The sequence below is a fragment of the Bos indicus x Bos taurus genome, chromosome 15, assembly GCF_003369695.1.
Source record: "Bos indicus x Bos taurus breed Angus x Brahman F1 hybrid chromosome 15, Bos_hybrid_MaternalHap_v2.0, whole genome shotgun sequence".
NCBI lineage: Eukaryota > Metazoa > Chordata > Mammalia > Artiodactyla > Bovidae > Bos > Bos indicus x Bos taurus.
In genome coordinates this window covers 68,705,145-68,723,615 of record NC_040090.1, presented here as the reverse complement: position 1 = coordinate 68,723,615, position 18,471 = coordinate 68,705,145, and the positions used below count along the sequence as shown (strand labels likewise).

The 18,471-nt window shown below is 45.9% G+C and overlaps 1 protein-coding gene across 7 annotated transcripts in view; it reads right to left on the bottom strand.

Annotated features, from left to right (window-relative positions):
- Nucleotides 1-18,471, bottom strand: part of AMOTL1 (angiomotin like 1) — a 197,438-nt gene that overhangs the window by 74,513 nt on the left and 104,454 nt on the right. For 5 of the 7 annotated variants that reach the window (XM_027563870.1, XM_027563865.1, XM_027563872.1 and 2 more), the window contains 3 exons: nucleotides 13,268-13,414; nucleotides 13,139-13,171; nucleotides 8,090-9,020 (listed from right to left, as the gene is read on the bottom strand). In XM_027563870.1, coding sequence (XP_027419671.1) covers nucleotides 8,090-9,020; nucleotides 13,139-13,171; nucleotides 13,268-13,414 — 1,111 coding nt within the window. The remainder of the gene's footprint in view (nucleotides 1-8,089; nucleotides 9,021-13,138; nucleotides 13,172-13,267; nucleotides 13,415-18,471) is intronic. The other 2 variants (XM_027563867.1, XM_027563871.1) reach the window with 2 other exon arrangements.

Genomic DNA, 18,471 nt, shown 5'->3' with positions numbered 1-18,471 from the left:
GCTTCCCAGGTGGCTCAGGGGTAAAGAGTCCGCCTGCCAATACAGGAGACCAAGGTTCTGTCCCTGGGATGGGAAGATCCCCTGGAAAAGGAACTGGCAGCCCACTCCAGTATTCTTGCCTGGAAAATCCCATGGACAGAAGAGCCTGGTGGGCTACAGTCCATGGGTCACAAAACAGTCGGACATGACTTAGTGACTAAACAACAACAACATGTTTATCTACAATTAGGCCATCATGCTAACATTTAATATGGCTTGTGTGATTGCCAACAGTTGTCTAAAACATAACAGGAAAAGAGACATCAATGGATAAACAGATGAAGGATGTGTGACCAAGTAATTCAAAAGAGAAACTGCAAGCAGCTAAACAAATTTCCCAAAGCAAAGTTATTAATAGACAACTAAAATCAAAACAACTTTTTTCCATTTATCAATATTAACAATCAGTTCAATGAATGTTTACTGAGCTTCAAAGCAAAGATTCTTTAAAATTCTCAAGACATGATACATATTAGGACTTTGCTTGAGTAAAACATTACAGAAAAATGACTAGAAGGAACTAAGACAAAAGGACAGAATGACAGTCTCCAGATGACAAATTCATGGATTTATTTTCTCTCTTCCTATTTTTCTATTCTTTATGTAATTTCTACAATGAATATGGCTAGCTATTCAAAAATTTCTGCATTAATATATATGTTCATCATAGAAAAACATATATTAGCCACAAGGGCTTCCCTTGTGGCCCAGCTGGTAAAGAATCTGCCTGCAATGTGGGAGACCTGGGTTCGATTCCTGGGTTGGGAAGATCCCCTGGAGAAGGGAAAGGCTATCCACTCCAGTATTCTGGCCTGGAGACTTCCAGGGACTGTACAGTCCATGGGGTCACAAAGAGTCAGATATTACTGAGTGACTTTCACTTATAGAAAAATTAGAAAATAGAGATAAGTCAAAAATCAGCACTGTTATTTTAATAATCAGAGGAAGTGAACATGACAAAATAATGTTAAAATGAGGTGAAAAGAACAAATGGCAAGGTTCAAATTTTAAGACTTCTCCCTCAGTAAAAATACCTCTTATTTACCTAGAGGTTTCCAATTTAGAGTATTTTCTTATACTTTCTGACTGTGAAAGCAACAGTGAACAGAGTATTTAAGAGTAGTTTTGGCTGGATAATGGAACTGCAGGCAATTTCTGTTTCCCTTCTTTACCCTTTTTTAGGGAGTGGGGAAGTGGGAGTTATCTATATTACTAGACTTTTGATAATGAAAGTGTTTCATTGGTGTAAGAGAAAATCAGTTACTTTTAGGAAACATCAGCTACAACAAATTGCAGATAAGGAAGCTGAGGCCCTGAGAACTTAAGCAATTTGCTACAAAGTGGAAGAGCCAGGACTTAAAAGGGCTCAAAACTTCTTTCCCCAAACCCACAGCCTTCCCACCTGGATCCCTTTGGTGGTGCAACACAGGACTCTTAAGTGTTCAGGCTGAGTCTAGACTCTTGGGTAAACTAAGACCCAAACTATTGCTAGGCAGGTGCATATGGATGATCCTCTTGTTTGGAGAAGCCATGCATTTAATGCACTGCAGCTGGAGTTGTGTTACATTTCCTGAGAAAGCAACCTAAACTTGACCCCAGCCTTTTCAAATTCCCACACCGCAGAGCCGCTCCTCACAATAAACAGGGCATTTTACTTGGCTCACCCAGCCACAATTCAGCTTAAAAATTGTACAAACTCGTAAATTTTAATTCTGGTATTCAAAACACATGTTTAGCTGGTGGGATTTAAAAAAACACTCCCTGGCCTCATTTTTGTTCAGAGCAACGCGTGGTGGTTAATCCGAAAGCTTTGGGTCTGGCTCACCTTTTAATGCCACATAGCAATTCATTTTCGTTAACTATCTACACTGCAAATCAGCACTTTGGAAACACACTCACTCGGACAATCCCCCTTCCTCCTCCAGCCATTTCCAACTCAGAGTGAGAGGGGGCCACTGAACATTCTCTGTTGTACTATACAGCACATTTGAGACCTCACACCCACCCAGAGTAAAGCTGCTCTTCAGCCCGAATTCTCACGCTTGTTTGCACTCTGGCCACACTGCTGGGTCGGCGTGGGTTCCTGGCAAGAGGCACGGTTTCTCTCTAATCAGCCACATGGGCTCCAGGACTCTCCTCTTTGCTCCCCCTCTCCCCGCTGCATTGTCTGACATGTTCCCAGGGAGCATGGGGCTTCCCTGGTGGCTCAGACAGTGAAGAATCCACCTGCAGTGCAGGAGACCCAGGATCCATCCCTGGGTCGGGAAGGTCCCCTGGAGGAGGGCATGGCAATCCACTCCAGTATTCTTGCCTGGAGAATCCCAGAGACGGAGGAGCCTGGAGGGCTATAGTCCATAGGGTCGCAGAAAGTTGGACACAACTGAAGCACCTGAGCATCAGAGAGCATCAGGAACTTTGACTCTGTGCTAAATAAAACCAAACCAGGAGGTTTTTCTAGAGGAAAATTCATAGTGAATATTCTAAGGAAAACATGCATGATTTGGGAGGCTGAGCACACCACAGGGTCCCTCCATGAACGCAGGAAACCACGAGCCCCCTGAACTGATGGGAAGGATGGCTGGCCTGTGAAGAGACGAAGCAAGCATGTTCTATGGAACAGGATCCATGGCACCACTGGCTCTGATGTCATCTCTTTTTTAATATTTATTTGGGGGATCTTTGTGGTGGCATTTGGAATCTTTAGTTGCAGAATGCAAACTTAGCTGTGGTGTGTGAGATCTAGTTCCCCAGTATTCATTCGTGCCTTCACTTCCATTAACGGGACAGACCAGTCAGTCCTAAAGGAAATCAATCCTGAACATTCATTGTAAGGACTGATGCTGAGGCTCCAATACTTTGGCCACCTGATGTGAAGAGCTGACTCATTTGCAAAGACCCTGATGCTGGGAAAGACTGAAGGAGGGAGGAGAAGGGGACAATAGAGGATGAGATCACTAGATGGCATCACTGACTCAAGGGACATGAGTTTGACTAAACTCCAGGAGCTGGTGATGGGCAGGCCTGGTGTGTTGTGGTCCATGGGGTCTCGAAGAATCGGACACGACGGAGCAACTGAACTGAACTGATGAAAGTCAAGGAGGCCTTGACCGGTGGCCTCTCCACGGGGTTTCCCACAAGAAGAGACCATAACCTGCTACACATCTCCCATGGTCCGCGGATCAGAGCAGGTGAGAGAATTCGTAAGCTATGGTAAATCAGTAATGGAGGCCAGAACTCCAGATTCTTACTCATCCTAAGCTCTGTGCTCTTTAGACCTTTCCATCTCTAGACAAAAAGCAGTGAAGTCTTGATAGTGTGTGATGGATGGGGTGAGAGCTCTGAATATCCACAACATACTGGGGCTGTCTTTGCAGCTTGAGGCCAGAACATGAGCCCAGTGATCTCAGACAAACGCCTCCCTGACTCAAGGGTCGTCCATGAGGCACTGACCCAACAACCGGCAGCTTCCCAAACCATCACCATTAATGACAAACTGATAACCTGTTAAGCACAAGGAAAGGTGACAGTGAAGTTAAAGGGAGACCTGCTCTTCTCTGGGCTTCCCAGGTGGCTGAGTGGGAAAGAACTCGCCTGCCATTGCAAGAGCCGCCCGAGGCACAGGTTCAATCCCTGGGTCGGGAAGGTCCCCTGCAGGAGGGCATGGCAACCCACCCGAGTATTCTTGCCTGGAGAATCCCATGGACAGAGGAGCCTGGCGGGCTGCAGCTCACAGGGCTGCAGAGTCAGAAATGGCTGAGCACACACGCAATGGCTCTTCTTTTGGTCAAAGATAGCTTGAACATCACACCGTGCTGAGCTTCAGATCCAGTCCTTAGAGCTCAGGCCACACTGAATGTGTCTGAAGCAGGGCTGGTGTGGACGCAACTCTGTTTACCCTGCTGGCCAAAGGCTGCCCTGGGGGAGCCATGCTGGCGAGCTGTGGCCAGGCTCACAAAGCCACCTTGTAGCTCTGGGGCTGAGCCTCAATAGTCTGTCTGTTACATCTTCTAGGCCATTTTGATGTGTCATGTGGACCCAGCTGCCAAGCCCGGCAACCAGCTCAAATCCTTCAGGCATTGCTTCTTCTTTCTGACGTCATCACATCGAAACACATGACACCACCCACAAATACCTGGGCAGCCCTCCAGGAATAGCTTCCTCCTCCCCCTTCCTATCTTCCACTCACAGCATACCTACTGCCAAATGATAAAAAGCAGCAAGACCCCTTTATGCCCTGCCAGGTAACCAAGAATAAAGCCCAAGAGGAGTAAGGAGACTAAGGATATTTCTACTTTTGATCAAGCTCTAGACACAGAGTTAAATGATTAAGAAAAAAAAAAGTGAACTATCACAACCCAAACTCTGATATGATTCTGCAATCAGTCTGCTAAGTCTGCTAAGTCACTTCAGTTGTGTCCGACTCTGTGCGACCCCATAGATGGCAGCCGACCAGGCTCCCCTGTCCCTGGGATTCTCCAGGCAAGAACACTGGAGTGGGTTGCCATTTCCTTCTCCAATGCATGAGGGTGAAAAGTGAGAGTGAAGTTGCTCAGTCATGTCCGACTTTTATCGACCCCATGGACTGCAGTGCACCAGGCTCCTCCGCCCATGGGATTTTCCAAGCAAGTACCATGGATTATTTAACTCTGACAAATCAATGTGCTAATAACCAGAAATTTGAAGATATATTTTTCCTCTTCAAACCTAATAGCTTTTAAATTTCAATTTCTCCTTGGCTTAAGGAATCATAAAAGGGTGAGAACAAGAGCTCTCCCAGGCTGCACTTGGATACCCTGGTGGGGTCACACTGTGTCCGCTGCGTCCTGCTGCCTGTCAGGGGCCTGCCTGTCGGTACATTGCTTCAAAACTGCCACTGCCACCGAAGGCAGGGAAATGGGTCAGCAGCTGCCAAGTGAGTGACAGGCCAGCTCACTCTGCCAAGGCCCAGTCACTCTCTTTTCAGAAGATGTACAGCCAAAGTAGGCCCTGCACCCAGCCATTGGGGTCACTCAGGAAAATCTCAGCTCATTTGACTTAGAATCTGATAAATGAAACCTCTGGCAAGAATGAAGACACAGCCATAACAGACAGTGACCCACTTGTCTTCTCTTATGCTCCACAGTCTCCCCAGGCAAAGCAAGCTCAGAAACATCTAAACTCCAGCAATTTCCAAATGGGTATCTCCAGAGCCAACCTCTCTCCTGAAAGTTTGCTTTCCAACTGACTTATTTCCCACAGTGTCCATATCTAATCAATCATTAAATGATGTCAGCTCTATTTCTCTTAGCATATAATGCTCCTCCATACCTATGGCCTCAAAGCTGGGCTACTCTCTCCAAGTCTTATCTGGACACAACTCACCTCATCTCTGATGGTCTTCATGGCCTCTAGGTTCCCCTTCCTCTAATTCATCCTTTGCTGCCATTAAAATCAGCCTAGTAAACATCAACACAGTCTTTACTGAAAAACACTGGTTCTTGCAATTGTTTCTGAATAAATTCTAAACTCTTTAGTATGACACTCAAAGATCCTCATCAACTGGTCTCAATTTCCTTGTCCAAACACACTTTCTGCCACTTCCTACACCGCCACGGCTCTGCATGACTGCAGCTCATGCCAGACAAAACCCCCTAAGCTCTGGTCTGAAGAAATGGCCTTTCCCCTGCATAGTCCTGCATAGTATCTCCTGCTACTTCACCTCTACCCCACAGCTCTGATTTCTTCTTCAAGACCCAACTCAAAGGTCACCTCCTCTGTGCAACTCTCCCCAAGCCCTTCAGCTGTGAGTCATACCACTCTCTCCGGTTCCCGAATGCTCTCTGCACCTTTCTATCCTAAAACGGCACCCTGCAGCCCAAGGATCTGTTCAGATGCTGGCTTCCCTGAGACGATGCTGGGAGGACCTTAACGGTGGAAACTGTATCTTTATTTCTGAACTGAGTACAGGGCTATACAGACTACAAATGTGGGAAGTGTTGTTGAATCCATCAGTCGGAGCAATTAGGGCGATGGAAGGAAATGGTTTTGACAGTCAGGATACCTGAGCCTCACTCCAGTTGCCTCAGAGTTGAGTACTGCAGGAACTGAGTTTCTCATCTCTTGAATAAACAGAGCTTCTTCCCTGGTGGCTCAAATGGTAAAAGAATCTGCCTGCAACGCAGGAGACCTGGGTTCAATCCCTGGGTCAGGAAGATCCCCAGGAGAAGGGCATGGCAACCCACTCCAGTATTCTTGTCTGAAGAATCCCATGGACAGAGGAGCCTGGTGTGCTACAGTCTGCTGCTGCTGCTGCTAAGTCGCTTCAGTCGTGTCCGACTCTGTGTGACCCCATAGACAGCAGCCCACCAGGCTCCCCCGTCCCTGGGATTCTCCAGGCAAGAACACTGGAGTGGGTTACTATTTTCTTCTCCAATGCAGGAAAGTGAAAAGTGAAAGTGAAGTCGCTCAGTCGTGTCTGACTTTTATCGACCCCATGGACTGCAGCCTACCAGGCTCCTCTGTCCATGGAATTTTCCAGGCAAGAGTAATGCAGTGGGGTGCCATTGCCTGAGTTGGACACGACTGAGCAACTAATACTTTCACTTTTCTGTTGAATAAAGGGGTGAGGCTATATGATCTCTAGGTCTCTTTAGCTCCTCTGTTCTAGAATTCAGACTACATTTTCCTTTAAAATCTACAATGAAGAAAGACTCTATAAAACCCCATGGTAATAACATGTTCCAGGAGTTTGGACACTCTCCAAAAAGCCAGCCAGGAAAACCACTGCTCCTCTAGCCCACTGGGCCAAGCTCCCCAGGGACAGCGCGCAATGGAGGCTCCGCCCCAAACTCAGAAATCCCTACCTGCCTTCGGGAACACCTGGAGAAAATCCCCAGTTGACCTCTATTCTGTTTCACTCTATATATTTTGGCCAAAACTCTGCTTACTAAACATTGTGCACAGACCAAAAAAAAACAAACTGATGACAAAAACCTAATATGCCTTGAAAATAATGAGAGCTAAAACCATGAGTGAAACCACTAGGCTTACTGTGGAAAACAGTATGAAGGTTTCTCAAAAAACTAAAAACAGAACTACCTTATGACCCAGCAATTCCACTCCTGGGTATATAAAAACATTAATTCAGAAAGACACATGCATCTCAGTATTCACAGCAGCATTCTAGGTGGCTCAATAGTAGAGAATCTGCCTGCTAATGCAAGAGACACAGGTTCCATCCTTGTGTTGGGAAGATCTCCTGGAGGAAAAAATGGCAACCCACTCCAATATTCTTGCTTGAAAAAATCCCATGGACAGAGGAGCCTGACGGGCTACAGTTCACAGGGTTGCAAAGAGCTGGACACAACTGAGCAACTGAGCACACACGTACGCAAAAGTGTTCAAAGGGCACAGATCAAGAATCGTGTATTCACAGATGATGCAACTTCACAGAAGATAGGGAAGCAACACAAGTATCATCAACTGATCAATGGATAAAGAAGATGTGATAGATACACATGACGGAATACCACTCAGTCACATTAAAGAATGAAGGTTTGCCATTTGCAGCTACACAGATGGGCTTGGAGGGCAATCTGCTAACTGAAATAGGTCAGGCAGAGAAAGACAAGTACTGTTTGATATCACTGATATGTGGAACCTAAAAAATACAACAAACCAGTGAATGTGACATAAAAGAAGCAGACTCAGGCATACAGGGAACAAACTAGTGGTGACCAGTGGAGAGAAGGGAAGGAGGAGGGGCAGTGTAGGGGCAGGGGATTAAGAGGAACAAACTATTAGCTATTAGCTATAAAACAGGCTATTAGCTATAAAACTATTATAGCTATTAGCTATAAAACAAACTACTGGCTATAAAACAGGCTACAAGGATACACTGTAAGACATGGGGAATATAGCCAATATTTTATAATAACTATAGATGGGGCATAATCTTTAAAAATTATGCATCGCTCTATTGTACATCTGCAAAATAGTAATAATATTATCTATCAACTATTCTTCAATTAAAAGAATAAATTTTTTAAAATTATCTAGGCTTGATAATCACCTCGTTACCCCGTACTCTGGGGGTGGCTGGTACCTCAGGACGGCCACTTCTGTCCTGGCAGGCTGGGGCGCAGGGTAAGGCTTGACCATCTCGTGGAGGAGCCCGGGGTGCTGGTCACTGTAGAACAGTCCATGCTCCTGGGTCTTGCTGACCGGGGACACCATCTGCTTGGTCTTGAAGGGGTACTCGGGTGGAGGACCTCGGGGGTCCAGCATCTTGGCTGCAGGCTGGGCTGGGGAGGGCCCCCCTCCAGCCTTGAACGCCTTTCCGTTCCCGGGGCCAGGGAGGTGCTGCTTGGCGCCGTTCCTCTCCAGCGACAGCTGCATGATCCTCTCGCTGAGAGAGCGGACGTGGCCCTGCTTGAGCTCCTTCAGCGCCTCGTCCTTGTGCGCCTGTCCGCTGTTGGCGCGGCTCACCGTCGGCCTGCCCTCAGTCCGGGCCTTCTGACTGGCGCCCCCGGCCATGTAGTAGCTGTGCCCCACGGCCCCCGGTTGCTGCTGTGGCGGCGGCGGCGGCGGCTGCTGTCCCCGGAAAAACTGGGACTGCGCCTTGGCCTCCTCGTACGTGGGCAGCTCCTCGTTGTTCTGCTGAGGCTGCGCGGACCGCACCTGTTTCTCCATCACCGTGTTGTCCACCTGGTGTTCCTGACCCTGCGGTTCCTGGCGTGCTGACTGGTAGACCATTTGTGGGTCTTCTTGAGCGAGGTTTTCCGTGGAAGAAAAGTTGGTGGGGTGGGCTGGCCCTGCGCTCCCTGTGGCCTGGTGCTGAATGGCCAGCAAGTTCATGTTCTCGGTCGGGGTGCCATAGCGCAGTTGCTCCTGGATCAGCCGCTGTAACACTGTTCCAGCTGCCGCATCCTCGGAACCTCTCATCTCCACCTCTGGGATCCTCGGGAAGTTCGGGGGGTGGAAGTTACAGAGAGGATCCTCAACTGGAAGATAAACATGGGAAAAACATGTCAGGCTGTTCCGTACAGGTCTCAGTGTATGTTGTGAATAATGAACTTTCTAATGATAGAGGCATTTAAAGCGTTCCAATACCGCGTCACCCCCATTTACCCTGCAGTTTCTCACGGGAAGCATCTCTCCAGCTCAGTGCGCCTCTCCCACTCTCCCTTCCCTCACCTCCTGCTTCCTTCTAGACCTTGTTCAGGCCTTCAAGCTCTCCCTTTAAGCTCTCCACTGACCCCTTCTCTTCATCATATAAACAGTCTTTCCCATCTTAAAAAAAAAAAAATCAGAACAACAACAAAAAAAGAAACCACCTTCTCACAGCCCAGTGTAAACCTCTAAGTGCCACCCATTTTCTCTTCTCTCTTCTCTCCTAACTGTCCTCAGAAAGCAATCGACACTTGCCGTCTCCACTTTTCAAACACTCCAGCCACGGCCCACCCTACTGCTCTGAGAGTTCGAGTTCCAGCAACACACCAAGAACACAGAGTTCCCAAACAAGCTAGCTCTCTCTGGCCTCCAGGACTTTGTCCCCATTCATCCCTCTGCCTGGAAAGATGCATCTCACTACATCTTCTTGGGAAATTCCTAGATGTGCTTTGAGTGATGGCTCCAAAGCTGCCTTCTAAGTAAAACCCTTTCTGCTGCAGCCCAGCAGGCTTGAGCCCTCCTTCTCCAACATCCAAATTCTGTTGTCATAAATCCCAAAGACCGATCATCACAAGTTGTTGTTTAGTTGCTAAGTTGTGTCAGATGGCACTTATTTATGTAAACAAGACTTTGAACATCTTAAAGGCAGAGATCATGGCTCCTCATCTGGGTCTCCCTAGCATACAACTCTACGGTTTTTCCAGTGGTCATGTATGGATGTGAGAGCTGGACCACAAAGAAGGCTGAGCACTGAAGAATTGATGCTTTTGAACTGCGGTGCTGGAGAAGACTCCTGAGAGTCCCTTGGACTGCAAGGAGATCAAACCAGTTAATCCTGAAGGAAATCAACCCTGAATATTCCATGAAAAGACTGATGCTGAAGCTGAAGCTCCAATACTTTGGCCTTTGGCCACCTGATTCAAAGAGCTGTCTCATAGTAAAGACCCTGATGCTGGGAAAGACTGAAGGCAGGAGGAGAAGGGGACGACAGAGGATGAGATGGATGGATGGTATCATGGACTCAATGGACATGAGATTGAGCTAACTCTGGGAGATGGTAAAGGACAAGGAAGTCTGGTGTGCTGTGGTCTATGGGGTTGCAAAGAGTTGGATTCAACTTAGTAATTGAACAACAACAACAAGCAACCTAGTGCCTGCATGTAATGGGTGTCAAACATTTAACCAGTAAAAAGAGTTCCATGAAATATATAATTTATGCCTTTTCACAAAAAGTACTCAGAAGGAGTGTATTGAGGATATTTATAGTGATAGGCTAGTAAACATTCTACTACTTACTACTGATAAGACTTGCTGTCTTTGGGCTCAAAATCCTTACCTGTAAAAGCAGGGAGCTAAGCAAGCCCATCTCTAAGTAGCCTTCAGCCCTACAATTCCAAGCAGTGATGGTTCTGTGTTTTTATATATACAAAGGACACATTATTTCCCCCCAAACCGTCTCTCTTCCCCAAAGTGGCCTTTTTTCTGATAAATGGCATCCTCATCTATGATCAAAGAGTCATCCACATACAAAGTGCAGATACAATCTTGTCTCTTTTGTTTCCTTTGCTCCCTCCATTTTTTTTTAAAGGTTTTTTTTAATTGTTGAATTGTAGAGGTACTTTATTAATTTATTTATCTATGTATTTGGCCACACCACATGGCATGTGGGATCTTAGTTCCCCAACCAGCAGTCAAATCCACATCCCCTGCATTGGAAGCATGGAGTCGTAACCACTGGACTGCCAGGGAAGTCCCCTTTGCTCCTTACATTTAATCAAGTGCCAAGCTAGGTTTTCAGTTTATAGTAAAATAAGAAAAAAATGAAGGTGGTGTGATACTCTTACAAGATATATAAATACACACATAATCACACATCTATATGTGTATATACCTAGACACACATAAGCTGAGTTTACTGCCTTCTTTTAGCAGGGGCTGCTATTAAGGACTACATTCCTCTTATACTTTTTGGTATTAAAATATGAGAAAAGGTGACAGTAGATGACATTTTGAGTGTCTCTGTAACAGCAAAGACTGCAGCCCCAGGTTCTATGATCTCAACCATTCCCCGGGTTCCAGCTCCCCTAACCAGTTGCTAAATGTCCTGAACAGCCTAACATCTGGCCTTGTCTCTGGCCTTCTCTTTCAATCAACAGTGTATTTATTACCTGTCTTCCGCTACTAGAATTCTCTAGCACCAGGGAACAGACAGTCTTGTCTTATCACATACTGTGAACCCACTGTCTAGAACACTACCACAATACACAAAAGGCATTCAGGAAAGAACTGTTGGAGGGTGGGAGATATCTTAGAAGTTTGGGATTAATATATACACACTACTATAGTGGCTGAGATGGTAAAGTGTCTGTCTGCAATGCAGAAGACCTGGGTTCAATCCCTGGGTTGGGAAGATCCCCTGGAGAAGGAAATGGCAGCCCACTCCAGTATTCTTGCCTGGAAAATCCCATGGACTGCAGAGCCTGGTAGGCTACCGTCCACAGGGTCGCAAAGAGTCAGACATGACTGAGCGACTTCACTTTCACTTTTCATATATGAAATCAGTAAACAAGGACCTACTGCATAGCACAGGGAACTATATTTGATATCTTGTAATAATCTATAATGGAAAAAAAATCTGAAAAACAATCGACATATACAGATATATAGATATAACTGAATCACTTCACTATACACTTGAAATTAACACAGCATTGTAAATTAACTATACTTCAATTAAAAAAATGGTTTAAAAAACGAGAGAGTAAAGAACTCTACAGACTGGTTCCTGAAGCTCACCTCTGATCTACCCCTCGTGAGCTCAGGCAATTACTTGGTTTCTCTGAACCTCTCTCTCCTCTGGGGTCAGGCTTCATATCTACTTCACAGGATGGTATGTGGAGTAAATTCAAACTTACTGCTCATTTTCAGAGAACGTGCACAGTAACTGAGATATAAACCTGAAGTTCAGCAATTAGAACTTTGCAACAACAAAAACAGACCACTGAAAGTCACCCAAGATGAGCTGCTGAGTAACTGTACTACGTGATGCACAATCCTAGGAAAGCAATTAACAGCGTGGGTTGAGTTGAGCCATCACTCACTCCACAAATACCAACTGCCAGCCTGTGATATTCAGGCATTCTGACAGGTGCTGGGTTAGGAGAGTAAAGAAGACAGTTCTTACCCTCAGGGCTTAATGAACAAGCAAATTCAAATAAAAAATCAACACTTCAAATAAAAATGGATAAAAATTCAAATAAAAACGTATTTCCAAAGGAAAATGATTTTTTGGATGAATAATAAAAGGAATGGGGTCTCATTAGACACAGAAACTGAATCTCCTTTTCATGAGCACATCTGGCAAGAGCCTCAAGATCCTTCTTTAATGTGGTTTTGAAGATTCCTTCATGGTGTAACCAATCTCATAAACCCTTAAAAATAGTCAGGAAATTTTTACAAAGGAAGCAGTTCCTTTCCGAATATAGTTTAGAATTTCTCTGAATTTCTGAATTACCTGCAAAAAGAGGTATAAATGAAAGCAGAGAAGAAAAAAGAAATGAAAGATTCTAGGAAAGAGTACAAAAAAGAACATTTAGGAATTAGAGAAAAATTAAGCACTCAGTGGTATAATTCAAAAGTTCCTAGCTACTCAGGAACTCTCTCTGTTGAGTGAGTCACGTATTATAATTAACAGTCTATTAACACCAGCAGTAATGAATCCGCCTGCAATGCAAGTGCCACAGGAGACAAAGGCTCAATCCCTGGGTCAGGAAGATCCCCTGGAGGAGGGCATGGCAACCCACTCCAGTGTTCTTGCCTGAAGAATCTCATGGACAGAGGAGCCTGGCCAGCTACAGTCTGTAGGGTTACAAAGAGTTGGACACTGCTGAAGCAACTCAGCATGCACGCATGCACAATGTTAAGCAAACATTAAAAATAAGGCACCTACCAATAAAGAAACAACCAGTAATCCAATATGTTGCTTTTTAAAAAGAGGATAGAGAAAAAATTATTCAGAAGAGTGAAAAACATAAAATCATTCTGCTTTTCCAACATGAGTGCCAGTGAAAGAACTCACCAACTTTTTCTCTGATGCTGCTGTTTGCCTCCACTGTCAAAGATGCCTCATGCCTCCCAGGATAGAGCTGAAAGTCTGGGAAAAAGTAGCTGGGGTCCTCCAGAATCTGGACAGGACTGCTGGGGCTGTAACAGGCCGGAGGGGGACCTGGGGGCAGAGAGCAAAGTGCACTTCAGTGTCAACAAAGTCCTCCTCGCCATGTGACTCACACCAGCCATTCTCCCCCAAGCCTCTCCACTGGCAGGGCAGCTCTGTCTTTTTGACTCATAAAATTCCAAAGTAACTATTCAGAATCATCACAAGTCTGGCACCCACCACAATGACCCGTGAGGTCATAATCATAATTTTCAAGACACACTGAGCAAAGGCAGGGGCCTTTTCACATAACTCATTTCCAAGGCCAGTGGCAACAGCAGCCACAAACATCAAGTCCCCTGTGGAGCTGGACAAGCCACCAGGTTCGGAGCAGTCAAAGGGAAGGGGGCGGGGAGGCCAGACAGGGAAAACTAAAACGGAAAGAGCAGCTGTCTCTTGGAGCATCTCGAAGATGCAGAGAGGAGTGGTCATTTTGCCAGACCACGTGTTAGCAAGGGCTGGTTGCAGCCCAGCACAGAGCGATCGGCCCCACTCTGGGGGTTCTGGAGCCTTGTGCGGCAGTGTGAGCCCGGGTCATGGGTTCTGGCCCTCTGCCCAGCACTGGCCTTTCGGATCCCACGTGGCTGCTTCACATACAAAGCTGAACACGCTTCCTGTTTCAATTAAAAGTGACACTGGGTTCAATCCTGCTGTCATTGAACATGAAGTACCAGGACATGACACTGATACAGCACAAAAAACACTGAGGGAGCACTCAGTGTGATGAGTGGGAGCACTCAGTGTGAGGGGGGAGTCCAGGCTCCACCCTCTCTGCACTGACCTCTCCCCGTGCACACCAAGTTGAAGGCTCTTTTTGGCAAAGGTAATTTAGTTTACTCTGGGCAAAGAGTCATGCTTTTTTAAAAAATTAAAATCCCTGCCTGCAAGATCATTCCATTAGTAAAAAATACGGTTTTTCAGCCATCACGTCAAATGGGTCATTCAAAATTTCTTGCTAGGATGGTTATCTATCCATTTCCCATAAGGCCAAAGCAACTAATTATTCCGAGAGGCTGTAAGATGGAAATTTACTCATCCTCTTCCTGAGTTTCTCTCCCTCAACCCATGAAATGACATTTGAACGTGTGCTCACATGTAGCAAAAGGCTTTCCTGGTGGCTCAGTCGGTAAAGAGTCTGCCCACTATGCAGGAGACCTGGGTTCAATCCCTGGGTTCAGAAGATCCCCTGGAGAAGGGAAAGGCTACCCACTCCAGTATCCTTGCCTGGAGAACTCCATGGACAGAGTAGGCTACAGTTTATGGGGTCACAGAGAGTCAGACACAACCAAGTGATTAGCTATCTTTCTTTTCACATGGTGCATAAGCATGTCTAGACTACAGAGAAAAAGAGAAAAAAAGATTTGGACAACTAGAATATTTACCTTACAATGTTAAATAATGCAGTTGTGAGTTAGAGCTTAAGGTTGAATATAATCTGAGTATGAATAACATACTATATAAAGATCAGCCTAAAATGACAGTTTCAGCGCCTCTGACAGCATCTGTCAGCATTCTCTTTCTGGCCAATCCACAGGGACTACCATGGAAAGACACTCAGTCCCTTCTGGACCTCACCCTCTACATCTGTAAGTCTCAAAGCTGAAAGTTAAAATTAGAAATCGTCAATGGCCTGGATCCAAAGGCAAATCTAGGCTGGCTTCTAATGCAGACAGGTGGAAAATGTTGGTGGAAAGTTGGAGAGCCGCGCAGAGCAAGCGTGGCCGCCCGAGAGGATCCCCTGGGGAGCTCTCCAATGCCAGCACCCCGGCCTCACCCGGACCTGGCAGTCAGCGTCCCAGGAGAGGACCCGGGCATCTGCATTTCATAGAGCTCTTCGTATGATTCTGATATGCAGCCACAGTTGAGAAGCCCTAAGCCAGAAGGAGAACAGTGTACACAGAAAAAGAAACAGGAAAACACAAACACACCTGCTGTACCCGCAGCCCCTCCCCCACCAGATGAGCGTCAGGGGCAGTGAGGACCCACACACTTCAGCAAAGAGAAGCGAGTGCGACAGATACACACCACTGTGTATAAGGTAGATAAACAAGGATATATTATATACAAAATAGATAAACAGTAGATAAACTATACGGCACAAGGAGCTGTATCCAATACCTTGTAATAAGCTATAATGGAAAAGAATCTGGGGAAAAAAAAACATATATATATATATACACACAACTGTTATCACTTTACTGTATACCTGAAAGGAACACAACATTGTAAATCAATTACACTCCAATTCAACTTTTTTTTTTTTAAGTGTGGTATTCTCTTACAGTAGATCCGGGTCAGGAATGGCATATGCAGGCAGATTACAACTTCAGGCCCTACTATCAAATTGTACTATCAGATTGACTACGAATTGTAAGTGATAACAGAGAGCAAACTGCCAATAAAATTGAGGCATACCTAAGAATATACATGTATATTGGATGGGTGTATAAAGGAGTGTGTAGGGGATGTGTGTATATATGGATACATGCTTTCGACATGGATGCCAGTTATCATGTGCTCCAGCAATCCCACTCTGGGCATATATCCAGACAAAACTCTGAATTAAAAAAGATGCATGCACCACTGTGTTCAGAGCAGCACTATTCACAACAGCCAAGACCTGAAAACACCCTAAATGTCCATCATCAACAGAGGACTGGATAAAGAAGATATGGTACATGTAGACAATGGAATACTACTCAGCCATCAAAAGAACAAAGCAATGCCATTTGCAACCACATGGATGTAGCTAGAGATTATCATATTAAGTGAAGTAAGTCACAGACAAACACCATATGATATCAATCATGTGTGGAATCTAAAATAAGACACAAATGAACCCATCTATGGAACAGAAACAATGTCACAGACAAAGAGAACAGACTTGTGGCTGCAAGGGGGAGGGGGCTGGAGGAGGGGTGGGGTGGGAGGCTGAAATTAGCAGATGCAAACTATTACATCTAGAATGGATAAACAAGGTCCTACTGCATAGCACAGGGAACTACATTCAATAGTGAATCATCATGGAGAAGATGATTAAAAAAAGAATGTGTGTGTGTGTGTATATGTACATATATACCTGAATCACTTTGCTGTATAGCAGAAATTAAAACATTGTAAATCAACTAGATGTCAGTTAAAAAATTTTTTCAAAAATAAATTGGGAAAAAAAAACAAGAACCCCGCATTAAGTCGCTCCTATCACCACCAGACTGGTATAAATCGTTTTTCCACACCTTATCCAATGGCCTGTCAAGTGGCAGCGAGCTCCAAGGCTCCAGGCCACAGAGCGCTGTGCAGATGGCAGGGCTGGATGCTGGGCATGAGCACTGAGGGCATCAAAGACGTGCCCCTGTCACCATTTCTTCCGCAGGTTCAGTATTAGGAAAGAACAAATGCAGTTCACACTCGTGCATGAACACACGCACACACACACACAAGCACTGATGGAGACTGAAGGACAGGATCTCAGTTCCTCACCGACAGTCATTTAAGATGCGGCAGCCCCCACACTGAGTCCTGTTCCCACTCTGCCCTTCTCAGAGGGCGAGAGAAAAGGCTGGCCGAGCAGATGATCAGGACAGACCCTATGGACAGACAGGCCCAGGGATGATAACTCCACTGAGCCCAGAGATCCCCCCGGGGCTGGGGGCGGGGCGGGTACTGCCACACCGGAAAGGAATCACTTTACTTCCCTTCCCTCACTGGGAAGACAAGGGCAAACGACAGTAACACGGATCACAGGCTCTGAAGGAGCTTCCTGGGCTACGTGGCAAAAAACAGACACCAACCCCAGGCCCACGAGCACGTAATCTTTCCCTTCCTGTTCATTCAGGATCTTCATTAGGAACTCTGGTCGCGTAATTTGCATGTGTTTTCCTATGTAAAAACACAGTGTCCGTAATCTAACCAGTAGGGTCAAGGGTCTCTGAAATCAGAAACTAGACATCAGTATCCATCATGAGCAGAGATGTGGTTTTCCTTGTTAGCACTTCTCCAGCCCCCGGAGCAGGAGCTGCCATAAACCACAGGAGATGCCTAGACGCCACCCCTTCCCGGCGAGTGCTGCAGGGCCTGGCTGGGACCCAGGGCATATGGAACAGGGCAGTGTTTAGGGGCATCCATGAAAGCTGGACCATAAACGTTGAGTGTGGAAGAACAGGTGCTTTCAAAGTCTCTTGAGAGCCCCTTGGATTGCAGAGATCAAATCAGTCAATCCTAAAGGAAATCAACCCTGAATATTTATTGGAAGGACTGATGCTGAAGCTGAGCTCCAATACTTTGGCCACCTGATGCAAAAAGCCCACTCATGGAAAAGATCCTGATGCTGGGAAAGATTGAGGGCAGGAGGCGAAGGGGACGACAGAGGATGAGATGGTTAGACAGCATTACTGACTCAATGGACATGAATTTGCACAAACTCTGGGAGATGGTGAAGGACAGGGAAGCCTAGCATGCTACAGTCCTTGGGGTCGCAAAGAGTTGGACACAACTGATCAGCTGAACAACAAAAACAGTGGCTGAGCAAGGATTCTGCTTCTGTGTAATCTTTGCAAGGAGTTGCCTCGAGGGGTTTCAAAAAAAGTCAATCTCCACATAAGGAGTTACCTGCTTTCAAACCAGACCTTCATCTAAGACCACCAAGGACACAGCTTAGGTCTTCATGGGGAAAGTGGCAGGAGCAACAGAAAACAGGCTCAGGGTCTCCCTCTGGGCAGGGGGCCCCACCTGAAGGAAAACCAGACGTCTGTTTGTGTTGCAGTCCACAGAGGGTGAAATTCTGCAAGTCCAGTTTGAGGGTTCAACCTTTCTACCTTGATTGATGATGACCCATTTCACCCAGAATAGTTCCTTTCTCTTTGCAAAAACTGTACGTCATTTGTCAACAAAAAGAATCCTTTGCTTCTCTATGAGCATGACTGCTTCTGGCTAGCTTCTAAAGCACTGAAAACTTCCTTCCCATTATGGTTCTACACTCTTACTTTCTCTGTAAATGTCCAGAGGCCTTTAGGCAATGCGACCCTGAATAAGGCTTTTTTCTGCCTCACTCCATAGTAGTGATGACAAAG